General features: G+C 37.5%; 1 protein-coding gene and 1 long non-coding RNA gene across 11 annotated transcripts in view; one reads left to right on the plus strand and one right to left on the minus strand.

The window, feature by feature from the left end:
* Window positions 1-1,980, plus strand: part of LOC116076903 — a 4,343-nt gene extending 2,363 nt beyond the window's left edge. Inside the window, exons 2-3 of the long non-coding RNA XR_004113126.1 lie at window positions 288-434; window positions 1,841-1,980. This is a non-coding gene — a long non-coding RNA (uncharacterized LOC116076903). The remainder of the gene's footprint in view (window positions 1-287; window positions 435-1,840) is intronic.
* Kansl1 (KAT8 regulatory NSL complex subunit 1) overlaps window positions 1-16,569 on the minus strand; it is a 134,048-nt gene that overhangs the window by 23,527 nt on the left and 93,952 nt on the right. For 7 of the 10 annotated variants that reach the window (XM_031350965.1, XM_031350972.1, XM_031350964.1 and 4 more), the window contains one exon: window positions 8,514-8,612. The exons of the other annotated variants lie outside the window; for them this stretch is intronic. In XM_031350965.1, the coding sequence (XP_031206825.1) occupies window positions 8,514-8,612 (99 nt within the window). The remainder of the gene's footprint in view (window positions 1-8,513; window positions 8,613-16,569) is intronic. 10 annotated transcript variants of the gene reach the window in all.

Consider the following 16,569-nt stretch of genomic DNA (forward strand, 5'->3'; position numbering starts at 1 on the left):
AAAAAAAAAAAAAAAGTAGTTACTAGGACATCTGATGTTGCCTCTTGCCTCAGCACTTACATGCATACACGTATGCACCCACCTGTGCACATACATACAGACTTCAAATGAATGTAATCATCTGCTACTATTTTATTTTCTATCTGGTTCTAAGTATCAAATCCAGAATCTTGTGCATGCTAGACTAACAACTACCTTTAAAGAAATCAAATATATATTTAGAATACAAATAAGGAAGCTGTTTAAGGGAACTCCATTAAATATAAAACAAATTTTTCTATTTACAGGTTATAAATACCTCAAAAAGATAAGAGAGCTAGGAGTCCGGTGATAATGCACCAGCTGGGAGGTAAAGGCAGGAGAAACAGACATCACTTGTAAGATGGGCTACCTGAGACGGTTTCTCATACTAGAAACAACCAATGGAGCTTGAAGTGAGTGAGTCTGAGTGTCAATCATATCTTTGAATTATAGGCAATAAAGACAGGAATGCAGCTAGTCATTGATTCTGGAGTTGCAGAAAAAAAAAACACATAAAGACAGTGATTGTAGTTTCTGATTCTTTACCCTCAGAACTAGCTCTGGAGTATTCTGAATTTCTTGTAATTGCTAAGATGCACTTACTAGATCAATGATCCACGGTAGCAGAGTTCCCACACCACCCTCACTCCTGGTGCTGTGGATTAGTATATCCTAACCCAGTGTTTCTCAACCTGTAAGAACCCTTTGGGGGTCGAACAACCTTTCACAGGGGTCACCCCTAAAACCACTGGAAAATAGATATTTCCATTATGATTAAAAATACTAGCAATGTTACAGTTATGAAGTAGCAACAAAAATAATTTTACGGTTGGGGGTCACCACAACATGAGAAAACACTGGCTGCTGTTCTACAGGACCTGAGTTCCCATATGGCAGCTAGCAGTCTTGCTTTAACTATGGTTACAGGGATGTGACACATTCTTCTTGTCTCTGTGAATATGTATCACACGTGACAAACAAAACACCCATGCACATAAATAATTATGATTAAAAATATACATAAAAACAGTATTAGAGAAGAACTATTTTAAAATTTCCTTTACAATGGGTAATATAGGCTTGCACAGACATAAGCCTATAATCCAAGCACCTGGGAAGCAGAGGCAGAAATATCAAGAGTCAAGCCATACTGAACTACACAATCAAACCAGGTCACAGAAACAGAACCAGATAAGCCCAAATAGTCTTTGAAATGCTTGTGAAGATTTATTATCTGCAAGGAATCTGAAAAAGTGCAAACAAATATTATAGCAAGAGAAAGTAATGGGAATCAATAGTGCAGGCCTCTGCAGCATTTGGAAGGGGCAAGAGGACCAAGAGTTCAAGGGCATCCTCAGCTATGTGAAACCCAGTCCCCACCACCCAATCTTACTCTCTAAACCCCAAACAAAACAAATATGGGGTGGGGGCACCATGAAAAAAAATGAGAAAAATTTAAAGTTTAGGTTATTATTAACTAGAGGATGTACGGCTGTTTGCTTCAGAAGACTGTTTGTAGGTGCAAAGAGGCAATTTCATATCCGTCTAAAACATAGCCACATATGGTGCTGTGAGGCAGAAGTAGGAAGATTTCAAGCTACAGGTTAGCCTGGATTACATAGGAACTGAAGCCCAGCTTGGGTTATGTAGTAAGAATATGGTCTCAGAAATAAAATAAAATTTAAAAAATGTTTCAGCATAAAATTCTGAATTTTTGTGTCTAAATGTTGAATAAGTTACCAATATTGACTCTCCATTTAATTAAGGTTTCCTTAGAAGAGAGACTGAAGGGTCATTTTATCTTTGTTTTTTGACACAGGATCTCAATATATATTCCTGGCTATACTGGAACTTGTTATATGGTCATCAGACTGGCTTCAAACTCACAACCATCAGCCTACCTGTCCCTTCTGACACTTGGCAGAATAAATGGTACTACTGTTGAGGTCTGTCTCTCTAGCATAGCTGCAGCCATTTTGTTCCATCCCTGCCAGTTATTTTATACTGTTGCTATAATATGCCTGCTAGTTACTGACAGAAAAATAATCTGACTCAGAGCAATATCATGCTAATCATATACTGTTATGTTCCGAGGTTTGTTAATCCTTTTTTTTTTAAAAGATTTATTTATTATTATTCAGAAGAAGGTGTCAGATTTCATTACGGGTGGTTGTGAGCCACCATGAGGTTGCTGGGATTTGAACTCACAACCTTCAGAAGAGTAGTCGGTGCTCTTATCCACTGAGCCATCTCACCAACCCAAGGTTTGTTAATCTTAAGAAATTCCACAAAGCTTTATGCAGGACCTATCAAATTAAAGGTCAACATAAACTATTATGTCTAAAATGGCTTCGGCTAGAGCCCACGACCAGGGAGGACATCTTCTTCTTCTTCTTCTTTTTTTTTTTGTTTTTTTGAGACAGGGTTTCTCTGTTGTAGCCCTGGCTGTCCTGGAACTCACTCTGTAGACCAGGCTGGCCTCGAACTCAGAAATCCACCTGCCTCTGCCTCCCAAGAGCTGGGATTAAAGGCGTAAGCCACCACTGCCTGGTTTGCTGTCCTTTGTTTCTCTGGTATTCTGTGGTTTGAAGCTACTTTATAAAGCAGTACTCACTTTGCATTTCTTTTATTGAAACAATCAGGTATAAGGCATAAAATAATTAACACAGTGATAGAAAAGGCAGGCACTGGAATTAATAATTTGCTCTCTTACCCAAACCAAAGAAATGTGACAAAAAGCCTCGAAGAAAAAAATAATATTAAGTAGAGGTTTTATGGGGTGTATTGGGGGCAGGGGACAAGGAAGGATCTAAGAACCAATGTCCTGAGAAGTATGTTTAGAATCTCAGCATCTGGAAAGTTAAGGAGGGAGGATTGCTTGGAATTCAAGGTTGGTGTGGCCAAAATATGAAAACAAAACCAGTCACGATACCCTATCTTCTTGAAATATCATTTTCTTATACACATCACTTTTGTTTAGCTAAAACATTTAATAGTTTAGTTTGGGTTAGTTATCCCCTGACAAACATGAAAATTACAAGGCAAACTGAGTAACAGGGATAGAAACTGGATGGGAAATATTGATCCATAGTAACATTATTCCTTTTGAAATTCTGAAAATAGTAAGTAATTCAAGGGATGTAAACCCCTGGTTTAGCTACTAACACCATATAAACCAGACATGGTGCTACATACTTGCTATCACTGCAGTGTGAGGTATTCAAGAAGCTTAAGTTCATTCTCAGGCAGATGAAAAGAGGCCAGCCGTGAACATGTGTCTCCATAGTTAACTCACAAAAAGTAAAGTGCAGTGAGGTGTGTGACTACATTTTCAAATGCGCTTAAACTGATACCAGATAAGTAACTCAGTGGGTGTGCAATTTTTACAGTCTTTGATTTCCATTTAGGATAATATCCTGGCTAAAGTGCTAAGTTTGTAGGAATGACTGGTACACCTTATATGTAGCAAATAGTATTTGCTGTTTTCACTTAAAACTATCTTAAATATCAGATGGCTCAGCTGGTAGAGGCACTTGGTACAAAAGCCTGATGACCTAAGTTCAGTTCCCTTGCACCTACATAAAGTTGGAGAGAACCAAATTTGCAAAGTTGTCTTATAACCCCTGCACACAAGCAAGGGCACCATACATAAAACCAAAATGATATTTGAAAGAACAAAAACCCCAAACTATGCTAAGTATCACTGAGATGTTGGGGGTCTTTGAGCTAAGAAGTGATTCATTAGAATATAAAATAATGAGAGGTTCAATATAAAAGATGAAAAGCATACAAGAAAACATACGCTCTATCATGCTAAATAAAATAAAATAACTGAACGAAAAGGACATTATTGAATGTCACAATAGTTCTTATAATCATAGCACTTTGGAGGCTGAAGTAGTGGGACTTAGAATCTGTTGCTTAACTTGACCTACACACAGCTATACTGACTCAAAACAATTTGTAAAATTTCTTTACAGATTTCCTCAAATAAGGGTTATTATATATGAACACAAATTACCCTATGTAGTGGTAAATAGTTTTTTGAAAGATTCAAGTCATTATAGGTGCTTGCATAAGTTAATTTGTATCATACTGTATAGGTGGCCATAGAAGCCAGAGGGCTGTAGATCCTCTGGAACTGAAGTTGGAGGGGGTTTTAAGCCACCTGATATAGGTTGCTAGGAACTGAACCAGGCTCTTCTACAAGGGCAGTAAGTTCTCTTAACCACTTAGCCATCTTTCTAGGCCCATACCTTTATTTTCTTAATGAAAACCTTGTGATATAGGTATGTGAAATCCTTCTTTAGAATATTCCATATTTTCAAGTATTCTCGATTTTGTTTTTAATTATATATTAAATTAATTTTTTTATAGTATCAAATAAAAGTTATCAAATTCAGGGACTCATGCCAAGTTTAGGCAAGGATTCTTCTACCACTGAACCACATCCCTCACCCAAAATGAATTAACCTAACACTTGATGATTTGATAAAAAGTAACTGACTAAACTAAACACATGTGCTATTATCTCTATTCTGGCTTTTTATTTTTAAATTGGGAAATAATCTCATGCATCACAGGTCAGCCTGACTGTATAGTCAACACTGGTCCTGAGCGCCTGATCTTCTACAACTTAGCATGTGATATTACACGTATGTACAATTATACACTCAGCTTTATCTCTCTCTCTCTCTCTCTCTCTCTCTCTCTCTCTCTCTCTCTCTCTCTCTCTCTCTCTCTCTCTCTCTCTAAGAGTTCCTTTGGGTAGCTCTAGCTCAGCATCAGAGTTCTGCCTGCTTCTGCCTCTTGAGTGCTGGAAATAAAGGCATATATCAACACTACCCAGGTCAAATGAATTTAATAGATTGATTTTTTTAAAGATTTATTTATTTTATGGTTACACAGTAGCTGTACAGATGGTTGTAAGCCACCATGTGGTTCCTGGGAACTGAACTCAGGACCTCTGCTCACTCCAGCCCAAAGATTTATTATTATTATATGTAGCTGTCTTCAGACACACATCAGATCTTATGGATGGTTGTGAGCCACCATGTGGTTGCTGGGTTTTGAACTCAGGACCTCCAGAAGAGCAGTTAGTGCTCTTAACCGCTGAGCTATCTTTCCAGCCTAATACATTGATCTTTTATCTTAAGACTTACATACAAAAGGTCTAATGGCGTCTTCATAAAGTTTCAAATGTCAGTTTTGCTTTTGTCTTTTCTAATTTGAATGCTTTATATTCTACTTATGACAAAATAGAATGCCTTTGCAATATTTCTTCTTCTACATAGGCGAAAATGCACGGTTTTACCAAGAAGCATTGACATTGAATAAACATTTTCTGAGGAGTCACAGTTTGCTGACAATTTTAGTTTTGTAAACATCTTAAACTTCACTTATTTGTGTGTAGGATGATGCACAACAATGGTCCATATGTGGAAGCCATAAGATAAACCGTGTGTGTGTGGGGTTCTTTTCTTCCACCATGTGAGTCCTAAGAACTAAATTCAGGTCATCAGACTCAACGGTAAGCACTCTTCTTGGCTGAGCCATTACTCAAGGCCTGGTTTGTTTTCTAGCACAGGCTATCATATTACTCTAGTTGGCCGCCAACTCTAATGATGCATCAGTAGAAACCATTTTGTTGTTTATGACACATGCTATTATAAGCATTCATTTGATTTGCTACAATGCTGTTGAGTGTTTTTTTCTGTTTATATGTTCAGAAAGAACAGTAATAGAAAATTTTCCTTCTACTTTTTTTCATCAGATTTTGGATACTCAGTACTTATCAAATTAGCTTTACAAGGTCTGACAATACAAATTCATTTTTTTAAAAATAAAAAATATGGCAATTCACTATACAAATTCCATCTCAAAAGAGTGAATCAAACAAAATGAACAGAAAATAGATGAACTTATCTGTAGTGAACATTCACACTTTCATGATTGTTATGCGTCCAAAAGTACAATGTAGTTCCATAATTTATATTATGTATCTAAATGTTATTTAAGAGATAAGAACATATGGAGATATTTAATAGTTATATGCAAACACTGATGGGAATGGGTAAAAGAAGAAAAGATTAAAGGATAACCAGGAATGGCTGCATTTGGTGAATCTCAGTAACCTGTATCTTAGAGAGTCTGAGTATTTCATCTAGGTAGCTGAAGAAGTAGTAGTGTTAAGATGTTTATAAGATGTTATTTGTGAAATCTGCAGTAACAGCCCTTATTCATGTTGGCAATTTTTACCTTTTCTCTTTTGTATTGGTAATGATTTATTAACTATCTTTCCAAAAGACAGACTTCACTTTTGATTTTTATTGTTTATCTTATTTTTGCTCTCCTTTTAGTATTAATATTTATTCATTTTTATTTTATGTGTATAAGTGTCTTGCTTGCATGTCTGTATACCATGTGCATGCATTGCCTGCACAGACTAGAAGGCACCAGATCCCCTCAGAATGGAGTTGTGAGCCACCACCATATAGATGCTGGAAACTGATTAGAAGAGCAGCGCACGTCCTAACCACTAAGCCATCTCTCGAAACCCTAAAGATAACGTTTCTTGTGGGCTGAATAGGCCTATGTGTGAGGAATCATATAAAGTAGGCTAACTAGTGTCTCCATCCCCTGAAAAAGGGTCCTAGATTACAAAAAGGAGAAAACTTACTGAGCACCAACATTCATACCTACTGGCTTCTTGACTGTTGATGTGTAACTAGTTACATCAAAAGCTCCCCAACTTCCCTGCCATGACCTATATTGCCTCCTGGAACTGGGATCATTCTTTTCATCAGGTTATCTGATCACAGCAACAGAAAAGTAACAGAGTTCAAAGGTAGCCTGAGAAAGTTTGTAAGACCCAGTCTCAACAACAGCAAGCAGAACCAAACCCAGCAAAGCTAGATAAAGACCTTTCCAGGATTTAAACATCTAAACTCTTACTGGTTTCCACCAGATTACGAGTTAACACTAATAATAGAACATAAATAGCAAAGTCTTTTTTGATTGCAGATAAAGCAAACCCCTTTTCACTTACAACACCAACAACAAAAACACCACCACCAACCAGAACTTTATGTTCAAATTTTAAGAAGCATAGCCAAAAGGAAAAAAAAAAATTAAGGAAGTCTGAAGTTTCAAAGTCAGTATTTTTTAAAGGGAAAGATGAAAAGTAAAAAAAAATGGGTACTCTTAGAATCTAGAATAAATTGTGCCAAGAGAAAGGAAAAAGGATAAAGAAAAGATTTGAACTAGAACTATAAATCAAAGATTATTAAGACACTTATTCTCATTATGAAATAAAAACCATTCACAAAACCATTTTTGGTATTTCTATGGTAAAAATGTCTAATCCCAAATTTTTCCCTTTGTTCTTTGTTGGGAATTTTTTGTACAATGTGTTCTGATCACACTCACACACATGCACATGCACACTCATTTCATCTCTTCCCTTCCCTCCACATCCAACTTTGTGTCTTAATTAAAAAAAGCCTAGCCGTGACTCCTGATGCCTGCCTTTAATCCAAGCACCCTGGGAGGCAGAAGCAGGAGGATCTCTGTGTGTTAAAGGTCATCCTGGATTACATAGTGAGTTCCAGAACAGCCAGGACTACATAAGATAGATCCTGTCTCGAGACCCCCTCCCCCTCCAAAAAAAGGTCTAATTGTGCTTCTTTTATACTTCTGCATATATGGCCTTCCACTAGAAAAAACTAACTCCCTCTCAGCAGCTATTAGTGGGCAGTAGCTCCTTGGCTAGAGGTAGGATTTTGTGCCCAACTTCCCTTTCTATGCTGGTATTTTGTCTGGGTAGAGTCTGTATACATCTTGTGCATACTGTCATAACCATTTTACAAGTGCAACTTCCCTGCTGTGACTGGAAGACTGGTTTTGTAGTTGCTATCCACCATCTCTGGCTCTTACAACCTTTATACCCTTCTTCCCCAAGGATCTGTTTCTTTGAGCCTTTGTGGACGGGGGTTGGGGGTGCAACACAGATGTCCCATTGAAGACTAAGCATTCCTAATCCAACTTTTTTTTTTTAAATGTTTGAGATAGGGGTCCATATTTTTTAACCTTGATTCAAACTCACCATGTAGCAAAAACATGAAGCAAAAACATGAGCGATATTCTGATACTCCTCTAGAACTAGAGGTGAGCACTACCACACCTGGTTTATGCAGTGCTACGAACCAGAGCTTTGTGCATAACTGACAAGCCCTCTGTCTCGAAACTTTATTCTCTCTCTCTGTCTTATGCAAAATGTGGCTACCCTCTTTGCTTCAACGTGTTTAAGAGCCTCCTCTCTCCCCTCGACTCTAATTATATTGATCCAGAACAGTTATCCTACTAAACTGTATGAGTGTGTTATACCTATATGCCCGATCCAACCACTACTCTGGAACTTTATATGTGGCTTTAGTTTCTTGACCTATTGAAAGCTAACTTTTTCTTTCCCCTTTTCTATCTTTTATACTTACCAATTTATCTCTCCCATGATCTGTCTTCACCTCAGAACTAAGTGAAAGTAAGTCTGTTGTATGATCTGGGAAAGGTGCCTCCCCAAGGACTATCAACCCCTGTAGGACAAAGAGTAGAAAAACAGTGTGAGTGGTATAAACTACCAAGTTTAACCAGAGGCCTTTCCCTTATCCTATGGTTTAAACTAGCCTGAAAAGCAGCAGCGTTGCAGCAGCATTACAGCACGTGCAAGGCCCTGGATTCTTTTTTGCTTATTTGTTTTGCTTTTCTCTGTAGCACTGGCTGTCCTCAGAGATCCACCTGCTTCTGTACCCCAGCCCCCAACACCCCAGTGAAGGTTTAAAGGTGAACACCACCACCCAACAAAGGTCCTGGATTCTAACCCTGTCAAAAGGCTTCAACAAAAAGCTGAGGAGTAGCACAATTTCAGTAAGATGTTAGGATTCAAAACTGAGCCAGAGGGATGGCTCAGTAAGTAGAGGAGCTTGCTGCTATGCCCCCATAATATACACAGTAAAACAGGAAAGCTGACTCCATGAGTTGTTTTTTTTTTTTTTTTGCCTACAAGTTATCTCTGCAGCATGTGTGTAAACACTCATTAATAAGTGTAAATTTAAAAACAGATTTGGACATATCATCCACCTTTTTTTACTCTAATTCACCTACAAAGCTTGCCTTATGTCACCCTTTTTATTCTGACCTAGAATCTTACCCAACTAGTATATTTTATTTTGACTGATACATTATAAACTACACTTTATTAGATTAACATCATTAACGGAAGGGTTTCAGTTATATGTGTATAAACAATTACTAAACTGGGATGGGGAGATATCTCAGCCATTAAGAGCACCGACTACTTCTGCAGATGTCCTGAGTTCAATTCCCACTTTTGGTGTGTCTGAAGACAGCGACAGTATACTCACATACATAAATATATGAATGAATAAATAAATAAATCTTAAGGGGAAAAAAAGTCCCCCTATATTCTCCCTGCAAGAGAGATATCTGAATATACTAGAATGGGTCTTGGGACACACTAGATAAAAAATAAAGAGCCCTAAGAAAAAAAGAGAGGCCAGTAATTCATATGGGACAACATTTACCTCTGGGGAAATGAGATTCCACACTAGGTTGATACTAAAAATTTTTATTAGTTTCAAAAATCACACGCTAAGGATAAGTGTAGTTAGTCTGTGCTTGGTGTGAGGGTCTCTAAGTTCAATCTCTAGTACATGAAAAAGTCCATTATGAAACCATAAAAACAGATACTGGAAAACATTACCATAAGTGTGTATATAGACAATAGCTTTCAAATTTAATACAAAGTAGCATAAAGTTTCTCCATTTAAGAGAAACTTCCATCTGAATTTGGTGCCGCATACTCAACATCACAGCATTGAGGAAGATGACGAAAGATGAAGGCCACAGACTCAAGGTCACTTTTTTGGCCCATAGTAAAACTGTCTCAAAAAACAAAATCTTGAAAATATTCTCTTCCTTAATTCAGTAAGCATAAAAATCGACCTCCTAAACCCTGCCATTTGAAAGTAAAACCTTTTTGTAAAAAAGTAGGAGTTCTGTATCGTTTTTGAAATTTTGCCATCTAAACTGGACATGATGGTAACGTCGGAACTTGGAAGGAGGGACAAAATTAGGGGTTCCAGTTCAAGGCCAATTTGGGATATGAGACCCAACTCAGAAAACAAACAAATGAAATTCTCATGAGGCTGAAGGACTGGAAAAGTGATAAATGGTCAAATCAAGATAAGGCTTTGAAATACAGACTATGCTGGTTCTAAAATCATAATCTTCCTTCTAGGTCAGCCTTCAGAGAATTGGAATTAAAGGTATGTACCATCACAGCCATCCAGGTTAAGTCCTGCTTTTATAGACTGCCCCCTATCATAGAGTCACTCCACAATATCATGCTCAAGAAGCTCAAGCTTCCCTACTCAAATGCAGGCAAACCAGAATCCACTACAAACTCTCAAGAACCAAGACAGATGAGACAAAGTCGTCCATGACACCTAATAACACAGATAAGATGGGAAGCTCAATTGGTTTACAGGTTGAAAATAAAAATACACCTTCCTTCCATCTTTTTATTAAAATTGGTGTGTGTATATGTTCATGCATGTGTTTGTGCATAGCCCAGGATAGCCTCAAATTTGAGGCAATTTTTGTGCCTCAGCCTCTTTAAGTACTAGAATTACAGACCTAAACCCACTATGCCTGGCTTAGTTACCTTTTTGTATCCAGGTTTCAATGCTTTTAGTTTTTTTCTTTTTCCACCAAGACGGTTTCTCAATGTAGCCCTGGCTGTCTTGGAACTCACTCCTGCAGACCATTCTGGCCTCAAACTTAAAAGATCAGCCTTGCCTCTCTACGCCTGGGATTAAACTAAAATTTCACTACATACATTCAAAAAAAAAAAGAATGTGTTAGAAAGAAAATAGTTAAAGATTATTTAAATTTATGTGTTTGTTATCAACCTCTAACCATCTGAAGCTTAGATGAACATACATGAACTTCTCTACATTTTTGCTGTTACATCTCCTATCCTAGCTTCTCTAAAGAGTATTTCACCTGAAAGCTATCTCATAGAAAATGCACCTCTCTATGGAACCTTACATAAAACTTTGATTGAAAACACATTGTTTTCCCCTTTCTAAGACAAAAAAAGCATCTTATGAAAAGGAGTGAGAGGGAGCTATCTGACCTAGGAAAATCCAAACAATAACATAGCGTGCTTAAGACCCCGAGTGCAATACAAACTAACTGGGGCTGCACTCAGGAGGCAGAAGTTCAAGGTCCTCCTTCAAGGCAAGACTGTTCCCCAAACAAAAATAATGCTACCACAGCATATAAAAGAGTAGGAGGCTACACGAGATGTACTTTTGTCAGAGAACAACAAAAAAAATTATTTCCAAAGGGAACTTTTGGGACTATGAAGTACATAAAGTCTTAGAAGGTAACAGCTAACTTTTGATAGAACAGAAATTGGTATCTGAACCCTATAACGTTCGGGGTGTGTGATGTGTGTGTGAACCAACAGCAATAACAAAAGTAGTCCTCAAATGATTCCTTTTTTGGGGGAATAGATTACTTGAAAGTTTTTAATTTTTTAAATTTATTTTTATTTTATATATACGGCTGAGTATTTTGCTTGAATCTATGTCTAGGCATCACTTGAGTACAATACCTTTGGAAGGTATTTGATGCCTTGGGACTGGAGTTATAGATGGATGTGACCTCCTATGTAGTGCTGGGAATCAAAATCTAGGAAGAACAGTAGTCAATGCTTAACTGCTCAGAGTCTTACCAGGCCCTATAATAGATAACTTTTAAGAAAGGTAAGTCCGGCTAGGCAGTGATGGCACGCACCTTTAATCCCAGCACTTGGGAGGCAGAGGCAGGTGGATTTCTGAGTTTGAGGCCAGCCTGGTCTACAGAGTGAGTTCCAGGACAGCCAGGGCTACACAAGAGAAACCCTGTTTCGAAAACCAAAACCAAAACAAACAAACAAAAAAGAAAACAAGCAAACAAATAAAAATCCTAAACACGTAACACAGTTCCACCTTAAAAAAGAAAACTAAAAAGCCAAATATTATAGCAGACAACTTTAACTTGAGTACTTGAGAGGCAGAGGCAGGAGGATCATTTAAGGTCATCCTTGGTTACACAGTGAGTTGAAAAACCTGAGCTCACTAATTGTCTGCCCAAAAATATAAGAAAACTGATGCTAATCTACAGAAAATACTTCCATGTCCCCTAATCTCCTACCCAGAGACAAGTTTACAACTCAACAGCCTGGGTAAATTAGTAAGAACATAGATAGATAGCACAATGTTAGTGCTTGTCCAGGACATGTAAAGGTCAGGAATTCAATCCCCAGAATCAAACTAATTAATTAAAACAAATATGGATAATATTAAAATTAGTAGAAAAGGGCCTAGCATACTTCTTCCAAACAAGGACTCTATTATTACAGTGCAATTAAAAAAAAAAAAGTTCACATTACTGTATCATTGGATTAAGTTTTATGATTTATCTGCTAGCTGGGCGGTGGTGGCGCACGCCTTTAATCCCAGAACTTGGGAGGCTGAGGCAGGCGGATTCCTGAGTTCGAGGCCAGCCTGGTCTACAGAGTGAGTTCCAGGACAGCCAGAGCTACATAGAGAAACCCTGTCTCGAAAAAACCAAATAAGATTTATCTGCTAAGCTGAGCTCAGAGTACCCCTACAAAATTCATGCTGAGAACCTGAGGCTGTACAGTTATTTCAAAATAGGATCTTTGCAGATGACATCAAGTGAAAACATACCCTTTAGTGTGGACCATAAATATAATATTCTATGTATATTTTTAGTTATTTAAGTTGTGTGCGTGCATGGTATGTATTACTGTACATGCCATACTTAAAAGAAAGGCCAACTCTCGGAAGTTGGATCTCCCCAATAAGCTTTTCATGATTCTAAGACATAGGACACCAGGCTTGTATGGCAAGTGCCTTTACTCTCTGAGTCATCTCTAGTCTCCAAACAGCTGTATTTTACTAGGAAATTTGGATATAAGAAATAGTTAGCCATGTGAAGACAGGCAACAACGAGTGAAGCAGTAGTTACAAGCCAAAGAAAGCCAAGGACTGGCAGCAGGAACAATAAGTTAGGAAAGGGCAAGAAATGACGCTCGCCGGGCGTGGTAGCGCACACCTTTAATCCCAGCACTTGGGAGGCAGAGGCAGGTGGATTTCTGAGTTCGAGGTCAGCCTGGTCTACAGAGTGAGTTCCAGGACAGCAAGGGCTACACAGAGAAACCCTGTCTCGAAAAAACCAAAAAACCAAAGAAAGAAAGAAAAGAAATTACTCTCTTCTATGAAATCAGACAGAGAATGGTTGGTGAATATTCCAATTTCTAGCCTCCAGAACTTGGAAAAGACATTGTGCCTATGGTTCTAAGCTACTCAATTTGTGCAATTGGTGTTATCTTCTTATGGCAGCCTAGAAAAGTTCTTCAGAACAGGGATTGGAGAGGTAAGAATACTGGCTGCTCTTTGAGAGACTTGGGTACATTTCACAGTACCCACATGGAACCTCCTAACAGTCTCTAATCTGACACCCTCACATAGACATGCATGTAATATACATGATTAAAACGAGTACTTGCTACTCTTGCGGAAGACCTGAGTTTGGTTCCAAGCATCCACATGGTAGCCCATAAACAGCTACAACTCTAGTTGCAAAGGATATGACATTGTCTTCTGGGCTCTGTAGGCATCAGGAATACAATGAGGTATACATACACAAATGCAAGCAAAAGTCATGTGTATAAAATAATAAAACCAAAAAGTAAAGTATTAAGTACAAATATTAGGCAAAATAGTGCACACTTGTAATTCTAGCACTTTTTATGTGAAAGTTTAAGGATCAGAAGTTCAAGGCCAGCATAACCTACTTAGTTTCAGACAAACAACAAAAGCATATAAAATTAAATCAGGTAAAAATATTTTATCATAGCATTCCTTGTGACATCATTCAAACAGGAGGATTTTATTTTATTTTATTTTATTTTATTTTACTGTCTCTCATTATGGATGGTTGTGAGCCACCATGTGGTCGCTGGGATTTGAACTCAGGACTTCTGGAAGAGCAGTTGGTGCTCTTAACCGCTGAGCCATCTCTCCAGCCTGGATTTTTTTTTTTTAAATGCTCTAAAAAGAATCACACTAAAGTATGTGACTAGCCTAATAAGAACTTGGGCTCTTAATCTGTTTCTACCCTATCTCCCAGCCTCACCTCATTAGGAGGCATATCCAGGAACAGCATGGAGAATCTGAACAAGTATGTAACAGTTAACAACAACAACAACAACAACAACAAAGTGATAGCTAAAGTTAAAAACATTTTTTAAATATTAGGGAAATATGCAAGATATATACACAAGATGACAATATATAAAAAACTGTTATATGCATACAAGGAAAAAAGTAGCTTAGTAAATATATATATAATATACATATACATACACACATCTCAAACTCAAAACTTGGATTAACTTTTGATTTGGGGGTAAAAGGGGTTGCCTAGAATATTCTAAACATACTTTTCTTTGATTTTTCTAAGTGTTTTCCAAAAGTTTCCTAAAAGTAAAGATTCACTCCAAAGAGAATTATCAACCCTAAGCCATACATTTAGATATGCTAAGATTAAATTTTATTTTTACTTTATTTATTTACATGTGCATGTGTGTGTGCATGCCTATAAGTACATCAGAGGATAACTCACACGAATCACTTCTACCATGGACGTCCTGAAGACCCAATTTAGGTCATCATGGTTGGCAGCAAGCACCCTAACCCACTAAATGACCTCGCTGGCCCCATACTAACATTTTACAACTCAGCATGCAGTGTGGAGAGATGGCTCAGTGGTTACGCTCTTGCAGATGATCTGGGTTATATTCCAAGTACATCTGTAATTTGAAGTTCCAGAGAATTTGAAGCCCTTTTCAGACACCAGACATACGTGTGGCTCACATACATACATGCAGGCAAAACACTCACATACACATAATACACACATTTTGATATATGCAAAATAAATGTAGTAATAAAAATGACTAGATTACTAGACTCAACTGTTACTAAGAAACTCTCATTCTCAAATATAAAAATGAACACTTATTAGTTGTGAAGGCCTCTAAGTAGACACTGAAGGGTACTTCTGACACAAGATAAGCACAAATAATTGCCTCTTTTTGTTTCCACACCACTTGACATTTATACAACTCATTTAAATTTTTTCTTTATGAAAAACACTTAAGAAAACGTAAATGTTGCTACCTCTGGAGATTTTTTTTAGTTTTGCTCTAATTAGTTTTTTAAAAGATTCATTTATTGTATGGATATAAGTACACTGTCTCCAGACACACCAGAAGAGGGCACTGGGTACCATTACAGATGGTTGTGAGCCACCATATGGTTGCTGGGAATTGAACTCAGGACCTCTGGAAGGACAGTCAGTGCTGAGCCATTTCTCTGGCCCTCTAATTTTTTAGTTATCCAGGAACAAATTACTTAAAAAGGAACACTATAAGCTATGTTTCTGATGAACTTTTAGAGAGCAGAGAGAACTGAGTTCAACTGCCAAAACCCACACCTAAAAATAAATGGAAAATCAAACAGTCTTCCAATTCTAGAGACACTAGATTGGCAGGGATAGGCAGACCCCAGGGTTCTGGCTTGCTTAGCCAGCCCCAGGACAATTATCAGTGACTATTGTATCAAAAGAAAAAGGAAAAGATGGTCAGCATCTGGGGAACTCACCTACAGTGTTGCTCTGGCCTGCACATTTGTGGAGACATGTGCATATACCCACACATTTTAAACCACTATGTAAGAGGAGACTGTGTAGAACTTTTTTTTAAAAACCGTTGTAAACTACCAAGTAGGTGCTAGGAATTGAACCCAGAACCTCTGGAAGAACAGTTAGTGCTCTTAACCATGGAGCCATTTCTCCAGTCTGCATCTTGAGCTTTGAAATGTTTGTATGAGACTTATGAGACAATTTTGCTGGTTCGGGTGCTTGCCCCCAAGCCTGTTGACCTAAGTTGGTTCTCTAGAGCACCCAATCACAAACTATTTATTAAACATATTCTGCAAGAATATTAGTACCATGAAAGTAGAAATTTCTTCTCTAGTGTATCCCACCAAAGACCACTGTATGTACACAGTAAGCACACAGCGGCTTAAGGGTTTGCTTCCTATGTGAAATTTTCCTCAAGTCAAATTCAAGAACAAAAGACCCTTTTTCAAAAAGGACTTTTCAAAAAGAAAAACTGCTCAATCTCACTGTCAAAGTAATTATTAGTCTTTTCAAACAGAACACAAGAAAATAACATTTCTATCATGTATGTTGTGTCTAAGTTTCTGATGGTCTGATAAAATAATCAAAATGAATAAGTTGTAGATATACCTTTCACAATTTAAAATAAACAATATTAATTTGTTATTATACTATATGGTTTTTTTTTTTTTTTTTTTTTTTTTTTTTTTT

Source organism: Mastomys coucha, unplaced genomic scaffold (genome assembly GCF_008632895.1).
Source record: "Mastomys coucha isolate ucsf_1 unplaced genomic scaffold, UCSF_Mcou_1 pScaffold5, whole genome shotgun sequence".
NCBI lineage: Eukaryota > Metazoa > Chordata > Mammalia > Rodentia > Muridae > Mastomys > Mastomys coucha.